Source organism: Oenanthe melanoleuca, chromosome 9 (genome assembly GCF_029582105.1).
Source record: "Oenanthe melanoleuca isolate GR-GAL-2019-014 chromosome 9, OMel1.0, whole genome shotgun sequence".
Lineage (NCBI taxonomy): Eukaryota > Metazoa > Chordata > Aves > Passeriformes > Muscicapidae > Oenanthe > Oenanthe melanoleuca.
The window spans coordinates 16,287,035-16,310,458 of record NC_079343.1 but is presented as its reverse complement, the minus strand read 5'-3'; the positions used below and the strand labels follow the sequence as shown (position 1 = coordinate 16,310,458).

The 23,424-nt window shown below is 41.4% G+C and overlaps 2 protein-coding genes across 2 annotated transcripts; one reads left to right on the top strand and one right to left on the bottom strand.

The window, feature by feature from the left end:
• Positions 1-847: 847 nt before the first annotated feature.
• Positions 848-16,144, bottom strand: SEC62 (SEC62 homolog, preprotein translocation factor). Its single transcript, XM_056499238.1, has 8 exons — positions 16,019-16,144; positions 8,728-8,836; positions 8,255-8,360; positions 7,042-7,252; positions 5,285-5,377; positions 3,239-3,299; positions 2,831-2,950; positions 848-2,278 (listed from the first exon to the last, which is right to left on the bottom strand). Exons 1-8 carry the CDS (start codon positions 16,052-16,054, stop codon positions 1,812-1,814), a joined length of 1,203 nt encoding a protein of 400 aa, XP_056355213.1. The 5' UTR covers positions 16,055-16,144; the 3' UTR covers positions 848-1,811.
• LOC130256963 (uncharacterized) lies at positions 16,053-19,193 on the top strand. The gene is made up of 2 exons (XM_056499138.1): positions 16,053-17,033; positions 18,486-19,193. The coding sequence occupies exon 1, from the start codon at positions 16,053-16,055 to the stop codon at positions 16,950-16,952; it is 900 nt and encodes a 299-aa protein (XP_056355113.1). The 3' UTR covers positions 16,953-17,033; positions 18,486-19,193.
• The last annotated feature ends 4,231 nt before the right edge of the window (positions 19,194-23,424 follow it).

Here is a 23,424-nt window from a genome sequence, read left to right as displayed (position 1 = left end):
CTGAATAGGGAGCAGATGGCAACATGAGAGTTTTTATTTGCCCATTTCCACTTGATTTGCTCAGCATGGCCCTGGAGATGTTATTTCACTTGGAGGAGGAAATGTAGTTGAAATCACTGAAACCCACTGCACTAACTTTTTAAAACCCTGTGCAGGGCTTGGGTCCTGTGATGCCCCAGTGTAGGCTCTGCTCTCCCCATCACATTGTGCACACCCCACTCAGGTACAACAGGACTTTGTTAGCTCTTTTAATCACTGATAACACACAAGTGGTCAGGAGTCAATCTGTTTAGTTAATGGGTCCTTTAATTTTTTTGCTATATTAATAAAAAAGTGATCCAATTTATCTGTTTCCTTATGGAGTAACTATTCAGGATTTAAGAAGCAAATACACCAATTCCATGAATTATTTATCAATGCACCCATGATGATGTACATATTTGCACAATCTGAAAAATTGGTGTCTTCATCCAAAATGCTGACGCTGGAAGGATGGGAAGCAATTTAGGATAGGAAAAAAAATTCTCTTACCCTCATCTTCTCTGATGGGCTGGGAAGACAATCAAATTTATAAAGTCCTTGAGAGGAAAGAGGCTGAGTTGTAACTTCTTCCATGCTCAGTCAGCCAAGACCTGCAGTCCATCCTCCACAGAAGCAGCGGGAACGGACGAGCAGGAGACACGGCACCGGCTCCTCCGAGGGATTTACAAAAGTTATTAATGGGCATTTCACATCAGCTCTGAGCCACCCAGCTCTGAGAGCACACCAACACTCTCTTGCCTCTTCAGCTTAAAACTACTCCAGTTCTGGAGTACAGAGAGGTTTAACATTAAGGCATCCATACAGCTCTGGTGTTTGCTTTCATTTAATAAAGATCATTTTACTCAAATACATGGAATGTTGGCACAAAACTAAAGCTTCTGTGGAACAGCTACCAATCATACACAAATACTCCGTGAGGTCCTCTCGACTTGCATTTCTGATAGATACACCACAACATGGCTTCAATAATACAAACTGAATGCTGGATCAAATCTCTAAATAATAAGTAGCAGTTAAAGTAAATGGTTTGCTTTATTTGTAAATTATGTACAGAATACATTTTTTTTTTAAATTATGATGGAGCAGGAGAAAGAAAACAGCTATCATTTCCAAACCATGCTGCTTCCTTCACCTGCTGGAGATGACATCTCTCTCTGCTCTGGATGCACAAAACCATTTGGATTTCCTCAGTTGCTGGCACATAGGCTGGAGAAACAGAGAACACTGCAGCCAAATTCAGCACTACCAGCTCCTCTACTGTCAGCAAAATACTTCTGCTAAAACTAGTTTTCTCAGGAAAGTTCTCACAATCTTTTGAAAACAAAATCAAGAAAAATATCAAGAAGGCTGTGGGCTAAGAAGGGTTTTACCTAACTATCAGATGAGGATAACTAGGAATAATCTGAGATTTGGTCATTCAACTTTTACCTGGTTTACAAAAGCAAGTTTGAGAAGCTAAGCTAATTGACCAGTTATGCAAGTACCAGAAAATGATGTCTTTTGTTATGTTTGAGGACAATCTGGGCAATCTATCAATCAATAAAAAACTTGTCAAATTGATAAAACTTCCATAAATGGATATTAATGATTAACATAGTACCGAGTAATCAAGTTAATGGTTAAAAAAAATGAAGGAACTAGATATAAAACTGTTTGGTAACATGGATATTTCAGCAAACAAATATGCTACTGTATGGTCTATGTTTTGGTGATCAGCCAACAAAGAAAATCCAACCATTTGCACATACTTAGTCCCAAACCACAGTGAGTTATGATTTTCCATGTGAAGGCCCACTTTCGGTATCTTCCTCCTCTTCCTCCTCACAATCCCCTTCATCTGTTTGCTGTTCCAGTTCCTCTTTTGTGATCATTTCAAAGTCGTTTCCATTGCCACTACTGTGCTGGGACCTGTCATCTTCACGCCTGTCACTGTCAGTGTCTGAATGTCGCTCTCCTCCTGAGCCGTCTGTTCCCGAGTTCCTTGTGCCTTCTGTTTTCCCATCCTCCTCTTCCTTCTTCTCACTATCTGATTTCTCCTCGCTGTCGTATTTTTGCTGCTTTTTGGATTCTGCTTTTTCCTCTTTCTTTAAGTCTGCTTTTGGTCCTTTGTATTCGTGTGTGTACAGGGGCCTGAAGGAGTCAATGAATCCCACATCTGCTGTGAGGTTTGGCAGGAACCAGAAGTGATGCCTTCCTCCAGTGATGAGCCAGATGATAAGGAAAAGGATGCAGCGAGCTGTGTGAAAACAAGGGAAAGTTTGGATTTTGTTATAGACACACAGCATACAACCATGCTGTAAGAGATGTTCACTGCTAGTGCTCACCCCCAGCCAGGGACTGGGGGATGATGGGGGGAAACCCCTGATTCCACAATAGCTCTGTAGAATAGTTTGGTCTTACTATGTCTCCTCCACCCCACTAACCATGGATCTTATCTCTGATTTAGCCCTTAAACCCTCTGCCACAGAAACTTTAAAATCCTGGTGATACCATTCTCGCCTCAAATATGTTTCTGTGTGCAGTTCTGGGTATGTTCTGCACTGTTTTGTTCAAACAGAGGCAGTAAATGAATCTGCACTACACAGGAAACACCAACAGGTGACACGAGCCTGAGCCCTCCCTCTTCCCGTGGCACAACTGTGACACCCGCTGGCCGCAGCGAAGCGCGCACAGGATCCGCCCGCCTGCGGTGAATGAACAATGTCCTGGGAAGCGGCGCCGCCCAGCTCCGAGCTCGGGAAGAGCCGGGCTGTGCCTCCGGCCTGAGACCCCGCCTGCCGACACTCACCGACGGCCAGGAGCAGAATACTGGCGACAAAGCAGCCGGCGCCCACGCTGAGGTAATAAACACCAACGCGCATCTCGGCTGGCCAGAGCGGGAACAGGGTGGCGGCTATAACGGCAATCACTGAGCAGGGAGGGCAGGACAGAGGTACGACAAGTATCATTAGTTTTTCCTAGTACACTTACAGAGGTTCCAGGCTTACTGCTCATTCATGCTGCCTTAGATTCATTAAACATCTATACTATTTTAGATTAAAAAATAAAATTAGCTGATTTGTCTTATTCTACACAAATAAAAGTTCTAGGGTCAGAAATGTATCACACATAACAGATTTCATATTTTTACATAACTCACATGTGCCCACTGGTTAAGGCAACAGAAATAAACAACTTGTGTCTACTCTTGACTTACCAAGTACAAGTCCCATGGCAAAAGTTTTAAAGTGAACGGGGTCATAGATCCACACATAGACCTACAACAGAAATGATGTGGTTTACACTGAGAACAAGCTCTCTGATAAACATCTCCTGTATTCCCTCACCCAAACACTCACTGCCAGGCTGCAATGCTTGTGCTGAACAAAAGGCCTTCTGGTCAGCACCCAGGCAGGGAAAGGGGTCATGATTCCTAGGAAGGGTAACTGACAGGTGATGCAAACCTGAGGAACACAATCAGACAGCAGAACTGATGGGAAAAGGAAAGATTCTGAAATATCACTGAATCAAGGTTTGGTTGTGTCTTTCTTTATTCATTAATGTTGTCCAGCATGAAGAAAAGAAAAAAAAAAATTAAGAAGTTTTCTAAGTCCACTAAGTGGAAACAAAACGTCCTGTGAGCTTTGAAGAAAAAACACCCAGACTGAACAGTTGGAACAAAGGATGCAGCTGGAATGCTCTCACTGCAGGCCCTGTGCTGGGCTCACATCAGTGGCACTATACCCTCTGTCCCACAGCACTGTTATCTCTATGTCTACAGTTGCAACTCTCAAAGCCAAATGTTTGTGTGAGAACTGTGGATTCATTTGAATCTGAGCTGCTCAGCCATAAATGAAAAACTTCTTGATAAAGTGAAGGATTTTCTGGACTAGAAAAATCTGTGGGTATTTTTTTTTTCTTAGCAAACTAAACAGTTTGAATTTGAGCTTCTAACTGTGAAAATAAGCTGGTGGTTACTATAAACCAGCAACCCTCATTGCAGATGTGTCAATCCCAACTACCAGAAGGGCACCTGGAAGGCAGTGGTGATTCCATGTAATGCAATAAATATTTAACATTCTGCTTCTCACAGAGTGCCAAAGTTAACTGTATTCAGGTGCAGCTGCTGCAGTCAGCTGTTCTGTGAGCCCAAGCAAGCTAAAGACTGGGCAGTAAGTGTGTGATATCCAGTGTTTGTAAATGCAAAATAATGAAGGAAAGGGAAAAACCCAGCTCTAATGCAAATACAAGAGAATTGGCTCTAAATTAGCTACTACTTAAAAAAGCTCTTGTGATTACAGTTGTTAGAAAATGTCAGCTCATTAATAAACAGAGAAGTAACTGATGTTAAGACAAGCAGTAAATACTGTGATATTGCAGATACTGTGCTGCAGCTTCATTTGGAATAGGCACTTCATGTAAAGATGACAAGTAGGATCAGAAGTGGTGTGACTCCATATGAGATGGGATGAAACAGAGCAATCAAGTGTAGAAGAACTGAGAAAGGTAAAATCAAGATACAAAGGGGAAACACATTTTCTGCACAGGTGATTTATTTACAGGACTTGCTGCCATGTATATTTTATAACCAAAGGAACACAAGAATCCTGGGGGAGAGTCCAGTACAGCCACACACAGCATCAACACAGTACAGTAAACTTACCACTCATCCCAAACTTGAGAAGCACAAATGTAACTCTGCACATTACAGAGCTGGTAAATTCTTTGTCTTCCAGAACAGCAAAGCACACAGAAGTATTCAAGGCCAAAATTTCAGTGATAATAACAGGATGAGCATTCAGGAATACCTCACAAAAGGGTCACCTGTCTGCTCAGATCATAAAGCCAAGCAGATATTTTTTATTTCCACTGCTGCAACGGAACATGGTGTTCTGGAAGGCTTGTTTGGCTTAGAACAACTTTGGCATGGCGGTGGCTGTGAGATAAGTTGGGCTGGAAGGACCTCAGGAGTCCCTGTCCGAGGCAGGGCCAGCCCCTGAATCCATCCCGAGTACAAACATTTCACCTCATGGCCACCTTTTCTTTAGAATTTTTTAAAAGTTACTATTCTTTATTTACATGTCTTTAACCTCCTTGAAATATCTGAAAATCTGGTTTCTAGATCAGTCATTGCCATTAATTAACGGCCATTAATTTTTCTTTCAACATGTCAAGCAGGAGTTTGCAGAAATCCAGTAAATTAAGCTATTGTCTGACAATAGCATAGTGACACCCAAAGTTGAAAAACACCAATAAATCTTACCTCATTTCCATCCAAGAAAACTTGGTCTTCATGTGGCTCAAGTTTAAATTTCCTCTTAGTTTCCTTTTTCTTGGGTGTTCCTGGGGTGTCATCCTGAGGACAAACATAAATATTTTATCTATACCTAATATATTATATATAAAAATCATTATATATTAAAATACATATACAAATAATTATATATAAAATCTACAAAAATTAATGGTTTAATTTCTATATTCAATACTGTAAATTATTTTTACTATATATTTTTATTTAATTTATAGTATCTGTTAATATAGTTAATCTGATAACTTTTCACAAACTTAACATCATGTTCACACGTTTTTTGTTTTTTTTTAAAGTAAAGATACTTTATTTCCTCCTGTTCTAATTTATTACCAACTGGGTACCTGAAAAATCAAAGAAAATTATAAATAAAGAGAAATCTCGTTTTTACTGTCTAAGGACAGACTATGACTTGAGGATTACACTGTGTCATCAAATGCCTAGCAAAGCTGGGCTGATATTAACAGGAATCTGTACAGGGATGAAGAACAGGGAACAACACTTCACCATCACTGACTTTGTTAGAATTATTTGCTGTTTTAGTGCCATATTTCCCAAATGGACATCCTGGCAGAACCAGTTTCTGCCCATTTATTCTTTGTCCTCAATCTCTTTTTGGATCTTGTGCTTCCTCTTCTCTCTCTCCTGTTTGCTTCTTTTTGCTTACTTCATTGTGAGAAATTAACTTTGTGATTTTGATCCTGTGTTTCATTCATGTTCCTACCCACTGGCTTACATAATGCACTAAATATCAGTTCAATAAATAATTATTAGTTTAAAAATTAGCATACATTTAATAATGTACCCCCCTTGACAGCGGATTGGAGGAGTTTTTACTTTCATAATCAGCATTTTGAAGTACCTCAGGATTTGGGTAATCTTATACTGGGTTGGGACTGCAGTGGGATTGTTCTGTTTATAATTCTTTTATTCTCTATTTAGGTTTCTTCTGACACACAGACCTTTGTAGACAAGACCGTAACTCTCACTAGATGTGGCATTATTTCACTTAGGAATGTCTGAATGGGAATAAGTCTCACTGATTCAGACCACTGTATGTAGAAGAAGAACCACATTCACTCATCAAATTTCTCCTGCAGTTTCCCAATATTTTAGAAATTCTGTTCTGCTAATAATAATTAAGTAATAAGACCAATCAGGAGTGAAAACAAACCCAAACCACATTAAAACCTGCACAGCAGTAGTTTACACTTGGAAGCTCAAGTAGAAGGAAGCAGGATGCAGGCAGTCAGGGAGTGCTGTTACACAGCCAGTTACAGGCCCCACATACCAAATGTGACATTCCAAACATTCCTGTTACCAAACACTGCAAAACTGTTTGTTTCAGTGGTGCAGCTGCATTGGTTTGGATGTTTGGTCACATGCACATGTGTCATTCTATGGTAACTGATGTACACAGCTTCCCTGCCTGCTGCCACTGGAGAGAAACAGGTTTTAATTAACACAGTCCACATTAAAAGATGACAAGATACATACACGAAGACCAACTGAAGCCTCTTTTTTGATCTAGACCAAAATAAGACCAATTCAAAAGGTAACAAAAAAGCAGCATATTTTAGAGATGAAAACAGGAAAAAAAAAGCAAAGCATATTTCAGAATAACCAACTTTTGAGCCAGTGCAATCTTAACAATCTGTTGATGGTATTTGTTACAGGCTTTTATCTTCTCTTACTTTTATAGTACTTACCTTCTTACACTCATCTTTTTCACCATCTTTCTTCTTTTCCTTTTCTTTCTCCTTCTTAGCTTTTTCATCTTTGCCACTTTCCTTCTTGCTCTTTTTCTCCTCTTCTTTCCCGGTCTCAGCCTTTCCTTTTTCCTTTTCTTTCTTTGTATCCTTGTCAGGTTTCATTTTCATCACTTTCAATGCTCGATGAAAGAACTGTTTTTTCAGGAGTCTTAAAACGAAAAAAGTTAAATGATTCATTTAAGTGCAGCTGTGAGAACAACATTTACATTCAATTATGTTTTTAGACACCATTCTAGATCACCTCTCTAACATAATCATGAGCAGCATGACTGAAAGGCAAGGTCACCATCACCTGCTCTATTTACAGCTACACACACCAGACCTACTTATCCCATGTTTTGCCTGTTGCTTTGCTTTTTTTGGTTCATCAGTTCAAAACTGGGTAAAAAACTGTACTTTTCTGAGGCAGCATTTTGCAGATATAAATGAATACACAAGATGTAGGATACAGCAAGCCACGAGATCCATTTAATTATCTTCCCCATTAATGCAATTCCTACAATATTTATTTTCAAGTTCATGTCAATGTATTTCATAGCAAAACTAAGGAAGTGGACATACAGCTCACTGAGATCACTGCTAAGTGATGCACAATGAACAGAATTGCTCTATTCAAACTGTGGTACCTATGCCAAGTGTTCCCTTCCTGCCAGCTACAAACAGACCTTATTGCAAGTGCATACATTATCTATTTATGTATGGAGATATAAAGATATGGCCAGCAAGGCACCAGCATGTAGTATTTGGTATTCTTAAGGTTGTCACAAACTAGAAACATCCTTGAAAGGAGCACACCTGAATTCCCAACAGGGAGACCAGAACAGAATCCTGTTCCTCAGACAGCAGGGACAGAGATTTGCATGCTCTGACCCTACTAACTTCAAATATTGTCAGAATTCAGGAAACTCCTTTGCTTCACTTTGCTGCCCCAAGCAGTGCAGTGAAAGCCTGAGAGAGTTTCTGGAACAAAAATAGTGGAGCTACATCATTTCCACCCTCAAACACAGCAATATAAATACAATCATTATTTTTGCATACAACCACTAAAGTTTAGGATGCACAAAGCCCAAGTTACATTGGTTCCTAAATAACTGTGACATCTGCACAACTACAGCCATTAGTGACACTGAAGAAGCAGCCTGGGTCATACCTGTTGCAGTAATCAACTACAGACTCTCGGGTTGTAAAGAGAGCCTCCTCTCCTTTCTTTGCCTTTGCCCATTTAGAATCCAGAAGGCAATCCACAGCTTTTGAAGCTAGAGGAAAAAAATTTAATTAAAATGCATTATTTTTAACATTTAGTCTATGTTCCTTGAACCACAATGACCACATCACGTGATATTCCAGATCCTTTCAATCTTTCAATTAAGACTAGTCACTATACTGAAATATATTCCTCTTGACATCACACACCTTTTCACAGAGTGAAAAGTTTATTGCATTGACTCCAGGCTAGTGAGATTAATTTTATGGTTTCCTAATACCTAGGTAAGTTTTCCAAACCAAACTGTAAGATTAGTACCTATTAGATAAAGTACTATTAATAAAAATAAAACAGCCTCTCCCACCCTCCAAATGCAATGTTAGAAGAAACCAGAATTCTCTGGTTAAAAGCAACCCTACCAATAAAATAATCCACTCGGTGGCCCATCATGTTGGTGGATTTTGTTGGACAGTTGAAGCGCAAGTATTTAGCAACAGCCTTCTCCTCCTTGAATGGCTCACCAACTTCCTACAGTGGGAAAAGTCAAAAATTATTAACACAGCTTAAACACATAAGAAAATCACTCATTTAGATACTGCAGATATTGCAAAGTCTTCATTATTTCATGGCAATATATAAATTACAAATAAAATATAAAGAATGTGAAAATAGGTAAAGTAATTTTTCCTGAGAACTTTCTGTCTACATGAAGCAAAAAAGCAGCAAATCTCAAGTTAGATGAACTGAAGGTTAGCAGATCTGTTGAAAGAGCAATATAAACACCAAAACCAATGCTTTATGAGAGAGGACCCCTTAGTCTGCACACATTCACAAATTCTGTGCTTCTACCACCTTGCAGAGAGGTAACAGAATTCTGAGATGTGTAAGGCAGAAGGATGGAGATGGGCATTTTCATTTATGTAAAATTAAGATCTAATATCTGCAAGCAGGGAATAGAAAAACTTTCTAATGTTCCTGCTTCACAAAAACGTATCTGAAAAAAACACAGGTTGGGATATTAAGCTGACTTATGCTAACTTCCTCAAAATTCTTTCCCATAAATTCTTTTAATCCATAAGGCTTAATTCTCCATCCCCCCTCCTACTTGTGGATCAGTAACACAGAAACACCAGCACAGCTTTCCACACTGCAGTGCCTTTTCTGTACCTGTTCCTCTCATGTTACCTGAAGAAACAGATTATATAAACCACAAATCAGACTGATCAGTTACAGTAATAAAAGTTTCAGAATCTATTTAAAGACCTAATTTTCCTAAAGGTCAATAAACATATACAACCTCCATTACTGCTTTTAAGATGTATAATAACAGCATGTTAAATGGAAATGCAAGGTCAAATAGATGTGGTCACACCAGAATAAAAGCTTCAGATGGTAAGATTTGTTAATTTTCAACAGTTTGAACAGCTAACTTTCAAAACCAACTAGTTAATGAGTATCCTTCTAGAGGAGATTGTTGCTTTTCCTATCTGAGGACAATTTTGAAGAGAATAACACAAGGGATGTCCAAGTGACCAAAAGACTCCATAGTCATTAGCTCTGAGACTTTTTTAAAAAAAGCTTCCATATGAAAGCAGAAATATGCTCACTCACCAGATAGTTTCTAAAACAATTGTCCAAATTAGGGCAGATGATCCTTAACAGTCCTCAAATGGGTATTACCTCCTTCTGCATGTTCAATGTTTTTTTTTTTTTTTTCATTTTTAGATTTTAAAAATTTGTATTGAACATCAGTTAAGAAATCTATTCCCTGACAGTGCACATATATGTTCTGTGGTTTCTGGTCCTCCTGCATGGTACAGTTCTACCAGTAACTGTAAATCAAACCAAACCATCAAACTTGGTACCAGAGTAACTGAACAGCAACAAAAGGGGCTCCAGTGCACTGAAATAAAACAAGTGACTGTGTCCCATCATTGCCACATGGGATAAGGCACCAGGAGACTGGGGACTGCAGGCAGCAACTGTGTGTGAAATGCTGCTTTTCTAGTAATTCCTGTCAGCAAATGAAATTTGGAACAGTTCACAGGGCAAATGTACTTCACAGCACGGACAGTAAAACAGACAGAGAAAATGCAGATATTCACATCAGTGTTAATTCCTCTGCTAAGGTGTTTTTTCTCCTTCTTCCTAAAATATTTATGATCCTGCTGGGTCATGTGATGCACTACACAGGCAGGGGCTGGCACCAGATTTTTTTTTTATTGTTCCTTTCTCTCTATTGCTTTGTCCATGAGGGATAGTTTCATAACAACCCAAACAAAAAAAAAGCTTCCCAGTGAGAGAGACTGTCACAGTTTAACTGAGCTCATTCTGAGAAAGTGTCCCCTGAAATTTAATCCCCATTTTTCATCCTATTTTCAATCCTTTGTTTGCAGAGCCAGACTTCTGTTAAAATATGAAAAAAGATGACTGACAGAAAATAATATATTCCATCAATAAATTAAATCATCCAAAGCAATAGCAAGTTCATTACCCTGGGCACAACTTTTTGAAGTTGCAATTCAACCAAATTTTTGTTAGTTTTTAAAGTAGCCCATGTTGTCACTAGACAGTATGTAAAATTTAGAGATTTAGAATCTCTGGTAACTTACAAACTCTGGCCATTAAAAATAAAATCAAACCAAATTTCTTACTTGTCTAGACAGAAGAACTCCACCTACTGACAGGAAAAGCAGGGCTCAGCCTAGTGACTTGCTAGAAATGTAAAGACATTTTAAATTTTTAAGAATAATTCTCAATCACAATTCAAATTCAAACTCAGGGACCTTCCAGACTCATTGAAGTGAAGGGAAGTCCTAGTCAAATTTACCAATATCTCCCAAATCAAAGTACAGCAAAGTCCCTTCTTGACTTCAATGCATGGATGTAGTTCCCAGTTAATTCAACCCCCAGCTGGGACTGCAGCACCAGAGAGGCCTGAACACATCACATATAACATCTGAACTGAGCCACTGAAATTTGTGTGCCCATGAGCTTCCTACTCCCCCTCAACTCTACCCAAGCATGATTTATTCAGGTTTTCCTACTCCTGGAACACTCAATGGATGACAAAAGGGCAGAGCACATTTCCGGTTTGAAAACTGAACTCATTTTATTCCCTCTTTGCTTTACAGTTGCAAGAAGACAGGCATGACCCAAGACAGGACAATTTCCTTCTACAACCTGGTAACATAACCAGAGTTTCTGGAAAATCAGAAGAGAGTAAATGATGAGTGTCACTAGCAAGACAAGTTATTCTGTGTGCAGCCAAATGCATTACAAGGATTTATGCTCCTCTGTTTCAAACAGGTCATCAAAATTCTTTTATTTCAATGAAACAGGTATCTAGTTGATTTCTTTGCTCTTAGATTTTCAGAACATCATCCCTCAAAGCAGACTGCTGAAGCCTAATAGTTTATACAGTTTTCAGAGAAGGTAAAGAAGAAATTTAAGCACATTTATCATGTGGTGCCTGTTTTTCAAGCTGAGAGTCTACATCAAAAATGACACTGTGTCAGCCCAGGTTCCATTCTACACACCTCTCCTCATTATACAGACACTACAACTGCATTAGCCTTCTCTTCTCTGAAAGTGCTGAGCACATCACAGCTTCGGCAGAACTGCAGCATTGTCTTTTTCCCTTCCCTGTTGATTGTCAGGACCTCAGAGAGGATGTTCTGTGGCAGGGGACTGTGAGTTGCTGAGGTATTTGTACTTTGTAAAATAAACCAATGTGCCAAAGACAAAGCACACAAACTGGAATGACTGAAGTGGGTAGGGGGAAACGAACACACCAGGGTGTTAGGAGTTTTCTTAGGAAATCCCTGTTTGCTTCAGTGAGTAGCAAACATAAACTTGCCTGACTCCTGCACTGATGACCAGAGCAAGCACTGCCCCGGGTCTCTTAAAAGAAACTGTGGCAGAGCCATGTGGAGAAACCAGTTCTTCTGGATTACCGTGGCCATGTCTGGCCACAAAACATTAACTTTTCTTTACAGAAAAAGATTAGCAGATGTTTTTCAGTCCAGTATATATCCTATGAAAACAGAAGTATGTTTTCTTCCCTCTTTCTTTTCAACCATTACTAATTTTTTTGAGCAAAACATACAGAACTCTGTAAACATAGAGAGTTTAAAAACAGATCCAAGGAGCAATGTACAGTATTTTGAAGCCAAAACACAACAGCTTCATTCCCTTTCCAACCCCAGACCAGCTGTTTTGACTTTTTCCCTTCCCACCTCCAAAAATGTAACTCAAGATTTCCAAAAGATCATCTCTTATTTTAATGACAACTCAGGCTGATACTTTTAATTCCCATTTTTCCACTTTTTTTTGTTCCCTTGATCATTGTTTCTTCCTCCTCTATCAGCTGATACCACTCAGCTTTCAAAGACAGACGTAATTTAATCATTTTCCTTTGTTATCATCCCCCTCATCTTTACTAGACTTTATTAAGAAAATAAAGCCAAATGGGCAAGCTGGACTAAAATATGCATTACTGGAACACCATTGCATTGTCCTTTCTGCAGATCTTTTTCAGAGTCACACAAAACTGAAGCACAGGAACAGCAATGCAGCTGTTGCATTTTCCGTCCAGCAGAACCCAAATCATGACATGTAGCCCCAACTGTGGGCTACAACAGTTAATTGTAATGATTAGTTATGTCATTGATAAAGTTAATGGTTAGTAGATGTCCTTCATCAGGAGAATCTCAAAGCTTGGATCAAAGGAAAAAGTCAACAAGGAAAGTACTTGTCATTAATGGCACTGATGCCACCTCAGCCATCAATTTGCAGTGAGACACTGACTCCCAAACTGCCCAGGAGCTGTTTTCTCTCTTTTCAGGAGCAGTATTTATGTGCATTAATTAACATTTCTGGAGTGCAGGACATAGCAACAAGGTGCAAGGCAAGTGCTGTTAATCCCAACGCAAAGATCAGCCCAAAACCTGCCACGGGCAGACTAAAACTGTGTATGTGGAATGCAGCCAAGGTAATGAAAACTTAATGCCTATTTAACAGTCAAACTGCAGAGCTGCCAGCACAGTGCCACGTGTTACCCAGCCCAGTGCCTGTCAAAGGAAACAACACTGAACATTTTGTGGTTAAGTGAACATTTCAGGATACATATGGAAAAAAATATAGTTCCAAGACATGAAATAGCTTTGATCAGGTTGCTGGAGTAACAGGCATTCAAAGCCATCTCCTATCTTTTGAGATGTATTTTGTCTAAAATAAAAAGATTAAACTAGCCATTAAACAACATGTGTTGTTTTCCTGTCACTAAGTCCTTTAAACACAGCAAGCATTCTTGATTTCAGACACTTGAATCACATGGGAGCCACTGGGTAAGCAATCTGCATCCTCCAGACCAGCCTCTCTTCACTACTGCATGTCTGAATTAATCTCCGTGTTGATTACAGTTAAATTACCATCAGGAACGACACTTGGAGAATTTTATCTCTGAAATATCTCTGTTCAAACTTCTGAAGTTAAAATTTCTGCAACTTTTTTGTAACTTTCAGAGGAAGAGTCTAAGCTATGCAACACACATTGGGCAATGTGTCTTTTGATGAAAGTGCATTCCATAAAACAGATCCTTCCTGTGACTACTTCCGATGGGAAACATGGAGCAGGCTAGACAGAACTTTGAACTAATTTTGAGCATTTTTTCATGTCTAACTATCTGACCTAACTACCACGATTCTAATCTGGATGGCAGACATAAAATCCTACAAAAATTAATTTCAAACCCAGATTCTGTGCCCATGGTTTTTCTAACTGAACTCCATTTTACATCAGACTCTTCCACAGATAAACACACCAGCTTCTCCCAAGAACCTCACTCCTGTCAAGAAATACAGCTGTTTAATGACAGCAGGTTATTCAGATGTCAGACTTGCATGCACTATGATAAACAATCTCTTTAGGGGGCCAACATCACTTTATATTAAATAACACTGCTAAAACACTTGAAGCACCTACAAATAAAAATCCCACACTTCATTTTAAAAGAAGACACTTGCAGCATGAGCCAGAAAAACGTGATAATAATATTGCAAATATGCCAATAAAGTTCAAAAAGCTTAAGAAAAATGAAACCCAAAATTAACTACCATGAAAAACATGAGTTGTTTTATTCACTGACCAATTAAGAACGCCCCTTGGGCATTCACCAGTATTCTTTGTTCACTGTCTTGTCTTTCCATTGTTGTTGACCTACACTAGGAACCTATGAAGATACACATTTATTTGCATAATTATATCATAAATTTAGGCCACGACCTTAAGTGTTAAAACCCAGACATTGATTTAATTACTAACAATCTGGGAAATTCTTTTACTCCTAACAGGATGAAAACTAAGTATGTGCTTAACTGCCTGCAAGACCACAGCCTTGGGTGTTATACAAACATTAAATTACGTTTAAATTTGGTTTGATGGGTGCTTTATTGAGCTGTTGGCATCCTTGGAAAGGGACAGCCTATAAAAATCTAAAAAAGAGAATAATTCTGTGATGTTTTGCAATAATTTTGTGATGGATAGGGCTCATTCAACAAGATTTTGATTAATTACTCCTTGCATTTCTTCCCTGCCTCGCTAATTTGAATTAAAGGGAAAAAAAGAGCCTTTACAGGTACAGGCAGATCTCCATCTTCCTGGGGGAAGGGAAAATGGGCTGGGAAAGGGAAGGATGAGAAAGGAGAGAGGGCAACCAAGCAGAAGGGCGACATATGAAGCAGGCATTGTTGAATGGCTCTGTGATCTCTCCCGTGAATATTATCTGCTCTTACAGCAGAGCAATAAACTTCAAACAAACTCAACTTAGGTTTAGTGTTGATAACACATAACAGCAACAAGCGTTAAGGTCGCTGATACTGTAATCACGCCCAAAACATGTAAAACATTTAAAACTCTGTAAAACTCCCTGTAAAAATTACACCTCGACACACCAGGCTCCCAGGTAAATGAAAACACCGAAGCAGCCCATAGTTTGCCTCTCAGTGCCACCACACAATTATCACTACATTTTAACACGATCTCAAAGCCGATTAGGTCTATTTATAGGCGTGCCTGTTTGTTTATGTTTTCCAGACACAAATTTCCTTTCCTTCCCGCATCATTTCCTGGTTGGGGCACGTTAGCTTTTAAGATGCTTTTACCATCTGTCCCACGTCTTCTGGGCCGGACACGCTGGGGAAGGTGCAGCTCCCGGGTGTTTTGGTGTTACCCGCACTAAGCTATTGCTCGACACGGATAACGGGGGAGATTCTGAGTACAATACGGCGATTAAAAAGAGGGAACAGCTCCAAATGACATTTTTTGGTCATGGAGAGCCGAAGAACTTCTGAGGGCGCAGAGCCCATAGGGATGAAGCGGGGGCGCCTCTGATGTGCCGGGGGCCCTCAGCCGGCCGCCCTCAGCCCCGAAACGCTCCTACTTGAGCTTCCCCGCTCTGTTTTCACAGCGTTTACCAACCCGCTAGAAAATGTTGAGGAGAACCTGCCAGCCCGGGCTCCGGTGCCGGCCTGAGGAGCTCCCGGTGCCCCAAGACTGGGGCGCTCTCCTCGCTCACCGCGGGCCACCCGCAGCCGCCGCCTCGCAACAGCATGGGGCGGGAAGGCAGCGGGGGAAGCCGCTCTAAGCAGGGAGAGCGGGAACCTCCGGGCCGGGAGGCGAGAGATAGAGAGGAGGGAGAGTCTCGGGTACCTGGACGCGCTTCCTGTGCCGCCGCCGCTCCGCCATGTTGTCGCCGTCCGCTCCGCCGGTGACGCGCGCGGGGGGGGGGGCGGCGGCCTCGCGAGAGGCGGCGGGAGCGGGCGGAGGGGCGGGGAGGGGGCGCGCCCGTGGCGCCTCCGCCCATCGCCGCCCCCCGGCCCTCAGCGGCGCGCCTCGGTCCCTCACCGTCCATCTCCGTGCTTCAGGGACCCTCACCGTCCTTCAGTGTCCCTCAGCCCCTCAGCGACCCGCCTCGGTTCCTCACCGTCCTTCAGTGTCCCTCAGCTCCTCAGCGACCCGCCTCGGTCCCTCACCGTCCTTCAGTGTCCCTCAGCTCCTCAGCGACCCGCCTCGGTCCCTCACTGTCCCTCTCCGTCCCTCCCCTTGCCTCAGCGGTCCGCCTCGGTCCTTCACCGTCCCTCAGCGACCCACCTCGGTCCCTCACTGTTCATCTTCGTCCTTCGTACCTCAGCGATCCGCCTCGGTCCCTCATCGTCCCTCAGCCCCTCAGCGACTCGCCTCAGTCCCTCACCGTCCCTCGGTGTCCCGCAGCGCCTCAGTAACCCGCCTCGGTCCTTCACTGTCCTCTCTCCCTACCTCAGCGCCTCAGTTGACCCGCCTCGGTCCCTCAGCGCCTCATCCCTCCCTCAGCGCCTCTGTCCATCACCGCCTCGCACACGGCGCCCTGATTCGGTCCCTTAGTCCACTTCATCCCAACTCGGTCCCTCAGCCCCCCTCATCTGGTCCGCTTCCCTCATTTTCTTCATCCCCTTTCCCAGCCCTAATCCCGCCTCAGCCCTCCACCATCCCCCTCAGCCGACCCCAGCCCCTCAGCCCTCACCACGTCCACTCGGTTCCTCAGCCCCTCACCGACCTCCCCCTCACCGCCCTCCCTTCACAGAATCTCAGGATTGTTAGAGCCTGAAGGGACCTCTGGAGATCATCCAGTCCAACTCCCCTGCCAAGGCACGGTCACCCAGAGCAGGTGACACAGGAACGTGTCCAGGTGAGTTTGGAATGTCTCTACAGAGGGAGATGCCACAAACTACCTGGACAGCCTGTTCGAGTGCTCTGCCACCCTCAATGTGAAGAAATTAATCCTCATGTTGAGGTGGAACTTCTTGTGTTTTACTTTAAGGCCATTGCTCCTTGTTCTGTCACAGGACACCACTGAAAGCCCCGCAGCTGCTGTCCCCCCTCAGCCCTTGATCAGCCCTTGACCTTCCTCCAGCTCTGGCTGTGAAAGTCTGTGTTTTAAGTTTTGACACACTGAAATAGGCTGTAAGGCCTTAAAGATGCTCAATACAGCATCTTTGTTAACTGGTATTTATTTAGACAGACTCATTGCTCAGACCTCATATACTTACGGAATTAGATTCAGAAAGCAACCTATATAAAGCAGAAGGGCCTTTTGCCAGAGGTTGTCCCACATACTTGTGCTATGAGATCACTGGAGTTAGCGAAGCTATAATCATTTATTCTGGCTCTGTGTTTCCAAACCACACCCTGGCACTTTGAGATGGAAAAGTATGTGCAGTGCTGCATTGTCTTGTCCAGTCCCCTCAAATCGTGTTCGTCTTTCTGTTCCTACAAATTGGAACTCTCAGATTGAAAATTGGGCAATTAAGAACCTAAAAACGCTTCCACCAGCATATTTGCCCCTCAGTTTCATTGCCAGGTTTTGTGCTCTTTCTGGTACGACATCTTTTTCTGTTGAATGTTTTCCTTTTGCTGTTGCTGGGCAGAAAATCCATACAAGTTATAAATTAAGCTGACTGACTGCAGAGTGAGTGAACTAGAAAAGTGTAATTCAAAAGATGAACTTCTAGGTAGAGGGAATTGAAGTTTTTATGGTTACAATAAAACAATGCCTCATAAAAAGCAGGCAGACTGCATTTATTAAAAAATACATGCTTTAGGTTGGCAATAATTTTAACAGTTATTTCATGTGCTTGACTTACAGTAACATAAAAGCACATCTGACATGGAGGCTTTCTTGCAGAAGAAGTTTCAGCCATCTGTAACTTACAGATTGCTAATAATACACGATGGCTGCAGTAAGGGCTTTGGCACGGTGCAGCTCTGACCCCTCTGCTCTGCCTGCACAGGCATGAGCTGAGCTTCAGCTGTGAAACTCCCTGCTCCATGGGAGATGCACTCTGGCCTCCTCCTGAAGGGTGCAATCACCTCCTGATGGGTCATCATCCTTCATACTTCTACTTTCAGGCTCTTTTAAGATCTTAAGTCTTATTTCTCTATGCCCTCTGTCTCTTTGAATCTACTGCTGATTTACAAACCCTTTTTAATGCTCAGCTCTTCATTTTGCAGGGTTTTTTTTTGGCATGGTATGTTATCTGCAGTACATCAAGCTATTTGCTGGCAGAAAAGCACCTTGGATATCTGGTTAATGTCTTTTTAAAATTTTTTATTTATTTATTTATTTATTTTTTTCCTGCAGAAATTTTAATTCATCTTTGTGAAACACTAAATTGCATGAGCTCTTCCCAGGATGGCTGGGCATGGAGCAGAACAGGGAGCAAACCCATCACTCCAAGCAGATCTCTAAGAAAGGACTGAGGGATGGAAAATGTGCAAGAGAATGTGGAAGGTACTGGATGGTGAATTCCCACCACTCTGGAGTACAGAGAAGATCATGACTGACTCACACATGGAACAAGTATATTCTCAGTCATCAGAATGGCAGAGCAGGAGAGAAGCAAGTGGCTGAATTCCAAGAAAGCCATGGAGTGGAAGAGAAGGTTCAAAAAGGTTGTTTTTAAGTGTCTATCAGTTTAGTGTCTATCAGCTGTGGGGCAGGCTGAAAAAAGGAGCATTGCAGCACCAGGCAGTGAAGACACAGCCCATAAAGGGCCAACTGCCATTGTGATTATTGTAGATCCAGAGTTTCTGTTGAGAAGGATGTTGCATGCAAGTAGAGTGGTTTCCTCTTTCAACTGAAGCCAAACCAAGCATTTCATTACCTTCTTTTCCCTCTTCTTTACCCCAGCTGTGTGATCTAATACAGCAGTATGGATGCTGGAAGCTTGGTTCAAAAACCAGCTGGATACATTGATGGAACAAAAATACATCATGAGCTACCATTAAATATAGACATCACCTCAGTTTGTCTGTGAGATAGGACCCTGGAAATAAAGGAATTATCCTGAATGCATTATTGCTTTGTTTCTTTGCTCTGATTTAGGTATCTTCTCTTGGCCCCTGGGGCAGGACACTGAGTTAGGTGGTGTTTTACTCTTTGTGGTACATATATGCTTATACCCTTATATTCACTTATTCCTGTCAATTTATTGGCCTTTATGCTATGTCTCATTTCTTTGTGTTCAGTCATCCTGGATCCGAAAGATGATGTGGGGTTACCACAGCTAAAGCTACACCAGAAAGACAAGGCCACATGCTGGAATGGAATTACTGGCAGGCATGTCACTAATTACGTGGGGAGTCACAGGGCCTTCTGCAAAACAGACTGGAGAGACATTCCAAGTCAAAGCAAGTGTCAGTTCTGAACAAAGGAACTTGCAAGAAGCTTTTCCTCTGGACACACACATAATCCTTCTGGATTTGGGGGGAGGGAGGGGAGAATACACATCACCTCACGGGAAGGGAAGGGAAGGGAAGGGAAGGGAAGGGAAGGGAAGGGAAGGGAAGGGAAGGGAAGGGAAGGGAAGGGAAGGGAAGGGAAGGGAAGGGAAGGGAAGGGAAGGGAAGGGAAGGGAAGGGAAGGGAAGGGAAGGGAAGGGAAGGGAAGGGAAGGGAAGGGAAGGGAAGGGAAGGGAAGGGAAGGGAAGGGAAGGGAAGGGAAGGGAAGGGAAGGGAAGGGAAGGGAAGGGAAGGGAAGGGAAGGGAAGGGAAGGGAAGGGAAGGGAAGGGAAGGGAAGGGAAGGGAAGGGAAGGGAAGGGAAGGGAAGGGAAGGGAAGGGAAGGGAAGGGAAGGGAAGGGAAGGGAAGGGAAGGGAAGGGAAGGGAAGAGAAGGGAAGGGAAGGGAAGGGAAGGGAAGGGAAGGGAAGGGAAGGGAAGGGAGGCATTTCCCCAACAGTCTATTAGGAGCCATTTCCTTGATTATGTACAGATGGTAGCACAGTGCAGGCTCTGGAGTGACCTTCCTTTTCATCCAGTCAGCTTCAACACTGAATGGGCTCAGAATATAAAGAATATGGTCCTTGTACTGCACAGCATCGCATACTGTCAAGACAGGTTCAGATAAAATCCACCCACAAATACGTGAGTCACAACTCAGAAACATATTCCAATGTAGACATACCCTGAGTCACTTCCATCTCAAAAGCTTATAAATATTTAGTTAGCCACTTAGCTTTTAATTTAGCAGAACAACAAAGTTTTATTAGACGAATCTCCATAATTATTTTTCGCTAAGAAAGTTCTTAAATACTTCCACTCTTGCAAGTTCCTTTTCATTTCTATAAAACCCAGTATTAGATACATATAACTGACAAAAATCCTAATTGAACTATAAAATAATTTCTCTGGTTCTTCTGTAATTATTTGCACCTATTTCTAATACTGACTTTGTTCATTGTAAGAATATAATTTCATTTAAGCAGTAACTGGGGAGTAACTAGATATGTCTCTCCTAATATGGGCTGGCACATCAGCTCTTTCTAAAGACCACTGTCAATCAAACCATGCTGGAGTCAGTGATGATGTACCACACATAAGTGAAAAATACATTACATAAATGAAAAATACATCAATACATTTTCTGGAAGACCCAGCTGAGGTTTTGGGGAAAAGTCTGGATAAAAAAGGTTTGCTTATATATCTGTTTTTGCCAGTGTCAGGAGGGGATGATAAGAGTTTCAATATTTAAGGTATAGCCTTAAAAAAGGTACCTGTTATTGTTTTATAAAATCATAAATTTGTTATGATTACAAGTGTTTGAGTTAAAAATATTTTTTATGTAAGGATGTAAGTCTTGAGTTTACATCCCTCCATTTAACAGGTTGAACTAGAAGCCAGCAAGTGCTTTATTGAACCATCTTCCAGTGCAGAGTGTTCAGGGACTGCTGGAGTCCCACAAATCCCAGCTGCACAGTGCTCTTCTAGCAAAGCTGTTGGAACCTTGGAACTGAAAGATAATCAGCAAAGATTGGCTGATGAGCCAAGGCTGCAGCAAAGGACCAGGTTGGTTTGGTGCTTTCTTCTTTTCCATGGTCAGTGGTGCTTCTTCTGTTTTGCCATTTTGGTTGGTTGATCTTTATGTCAGTAATTCACACACACAGATGCTATATGTGTTTTTAAATTTTCAATAAATCAAAATGTCTATTCACGTCTTTGCTGTGCTACAGGGAAAAATACTGCATCATTCTCCATGCAACATAATCAACAGATTCTTCTTTACTCTGGGCTGAATTAAAGATTTGCATCCTTACCCACAAGGAATTTGGTGGCTTAAGAAGAGCATGGGGATAGCTGCAGAACTAATTCTGTCTGGAAAAACCAGACTTGGGTAAACTTGGGAATGGGACAAAGGAAAAGACAGCATAAGAGCCAAATCAACAGAGTAGTTCTTGTGGCCTCAGTACAGGTGATGGGAGGAGCAAAGCCTTCCCAAGGAAAGGAGCCTGGCAACTGCAATAACCACCCAAAGCCTAAACAAATGAGAAAGGAGAGGTGAGCTTTTCTCTCAATATAGCATATATTATTGTACTGAAATTGCCATAGCAATAAAGCTACAGCTATTTATGATAACATGAAGAACTAATCAAAACCAACCATCAGAGGCAGCTGAACCCTGATGAACACAGGGGTTTGGAACTGGATGATCTTTAAGGTCCCTTTCAACTCAAACCATTCTGTAATTCTATGAACACTCAGCCTCATAAAATAGACTTGTTATTTTCCAGTGAATAATAAAGTGCTTTGGTAGAACATTACCATGGCAAGGTACCAAAACAAGAGCTGTATCTAGTTTTGGATGATTTTCTGTAAAATTTCTGATGTTAATGGCGACTCAAAGCACTGCACAACCAATCAAGATTGTATGAGAGTAACTGGAAATTTGAAAATATGGGGAATTTCTAGAGAGTTTAAATACTAGCTATGATTTTAAAAACCAGAGTGGGTTATTTTTTCTGTTTCACACTCAAAGGATAATTTATAATTCTGAAAACCATTCTGTGGCAAATTCACAATTGTATAAAGTCTTAGAATACAGAGTTTTATGCAGTAGCTGGTGCCATGGGTATGGGTCAGTTTGAAATACCATCACCTTGTCAACCTATGTGGCTGTTCTTTTGTTTGTGTGCTGGATTAAAAGGACAGCCTGCCTTGGACCTGGTAGGAATTCTGCATTACTTTTTTACTTTCTGCATTACTTTTCAGCTGGAAAATTGATCAGAGAATGATCTGTTTAAGTCCCTGTGAGTTTGTACTCCATATCATCATCATCATCATCTGTAGCCTACATGAGGCCAGAAACTCAGGTTGTTGTAGGAAAGACAAGCCATTTCTTCCTCTTCAGGACTTTCCTAAATCTGCTGCTTATGATATGGGACCATTTTGCCATATGTTTGTTATCCCTTTTTATTAATCTTGTCTTTAACGTTGGCCCTATTAAAAAAAATTAAAAATGGAAGTCTCTGTCCCTAGAAGCCCACACATTTAGTGTAGATAAAGACAAAATCAACTTCTACAACACCTCATTTTAAAAAAATCTCTTCTTCATTAACTGCATCACTGCTATTAATACAGCAATAGATGTTAAATGAAACATTTCTAATGATGCAACATGTATTAATATACATCATCTGCATCCCATTGTGATTTTAGTTGCATTGCAGAAAAAAATAAATGCAATGCTGGCACAGGCACCAGAAAGTTGTTAGGAAGGAGAGTTCTGCCAAGTTTTTTAGGTACTTGTGATTGCTACCTGAACCTCCTTGCATCTGGAAAAAAACAATAAATGTCCAAAAAGAACATGAGAACCAGTAAGACCTCAATGTTTACATATAAACAATTCCATCAACTTGTGGAAATATTGGTCTGTCTACTGATTCTGTGTACTTTTTAATTAATTTTACCTTTTATTTTCATTTTCTCTGAAGTGTTTGTTGGAGAGGAAACATTCATTACCATGGTATTTCCTCCATTAGAAATAGAATCTATTATGTCTGTTTAGGTAAATCCCTTTCCTTCCTATTTCACTTCACAGCTGTTTACTGTTCCGGGTTTATTGCCTTTTGGCTGCTGCAGCACATCTCCCCCAGTACAGGAAATATGAAGTAATTCTTTTTGTCATTTTGGGGAGAAGAGCCCAGTATGTGCAAAGGATCGTATGCTTGGTGGGGTTTTTTTATTTGCAGAAGTAGTACAAGACTGCAAATGTTGCATCCCAACTTTCTCAGCTTTTGGCATTGTT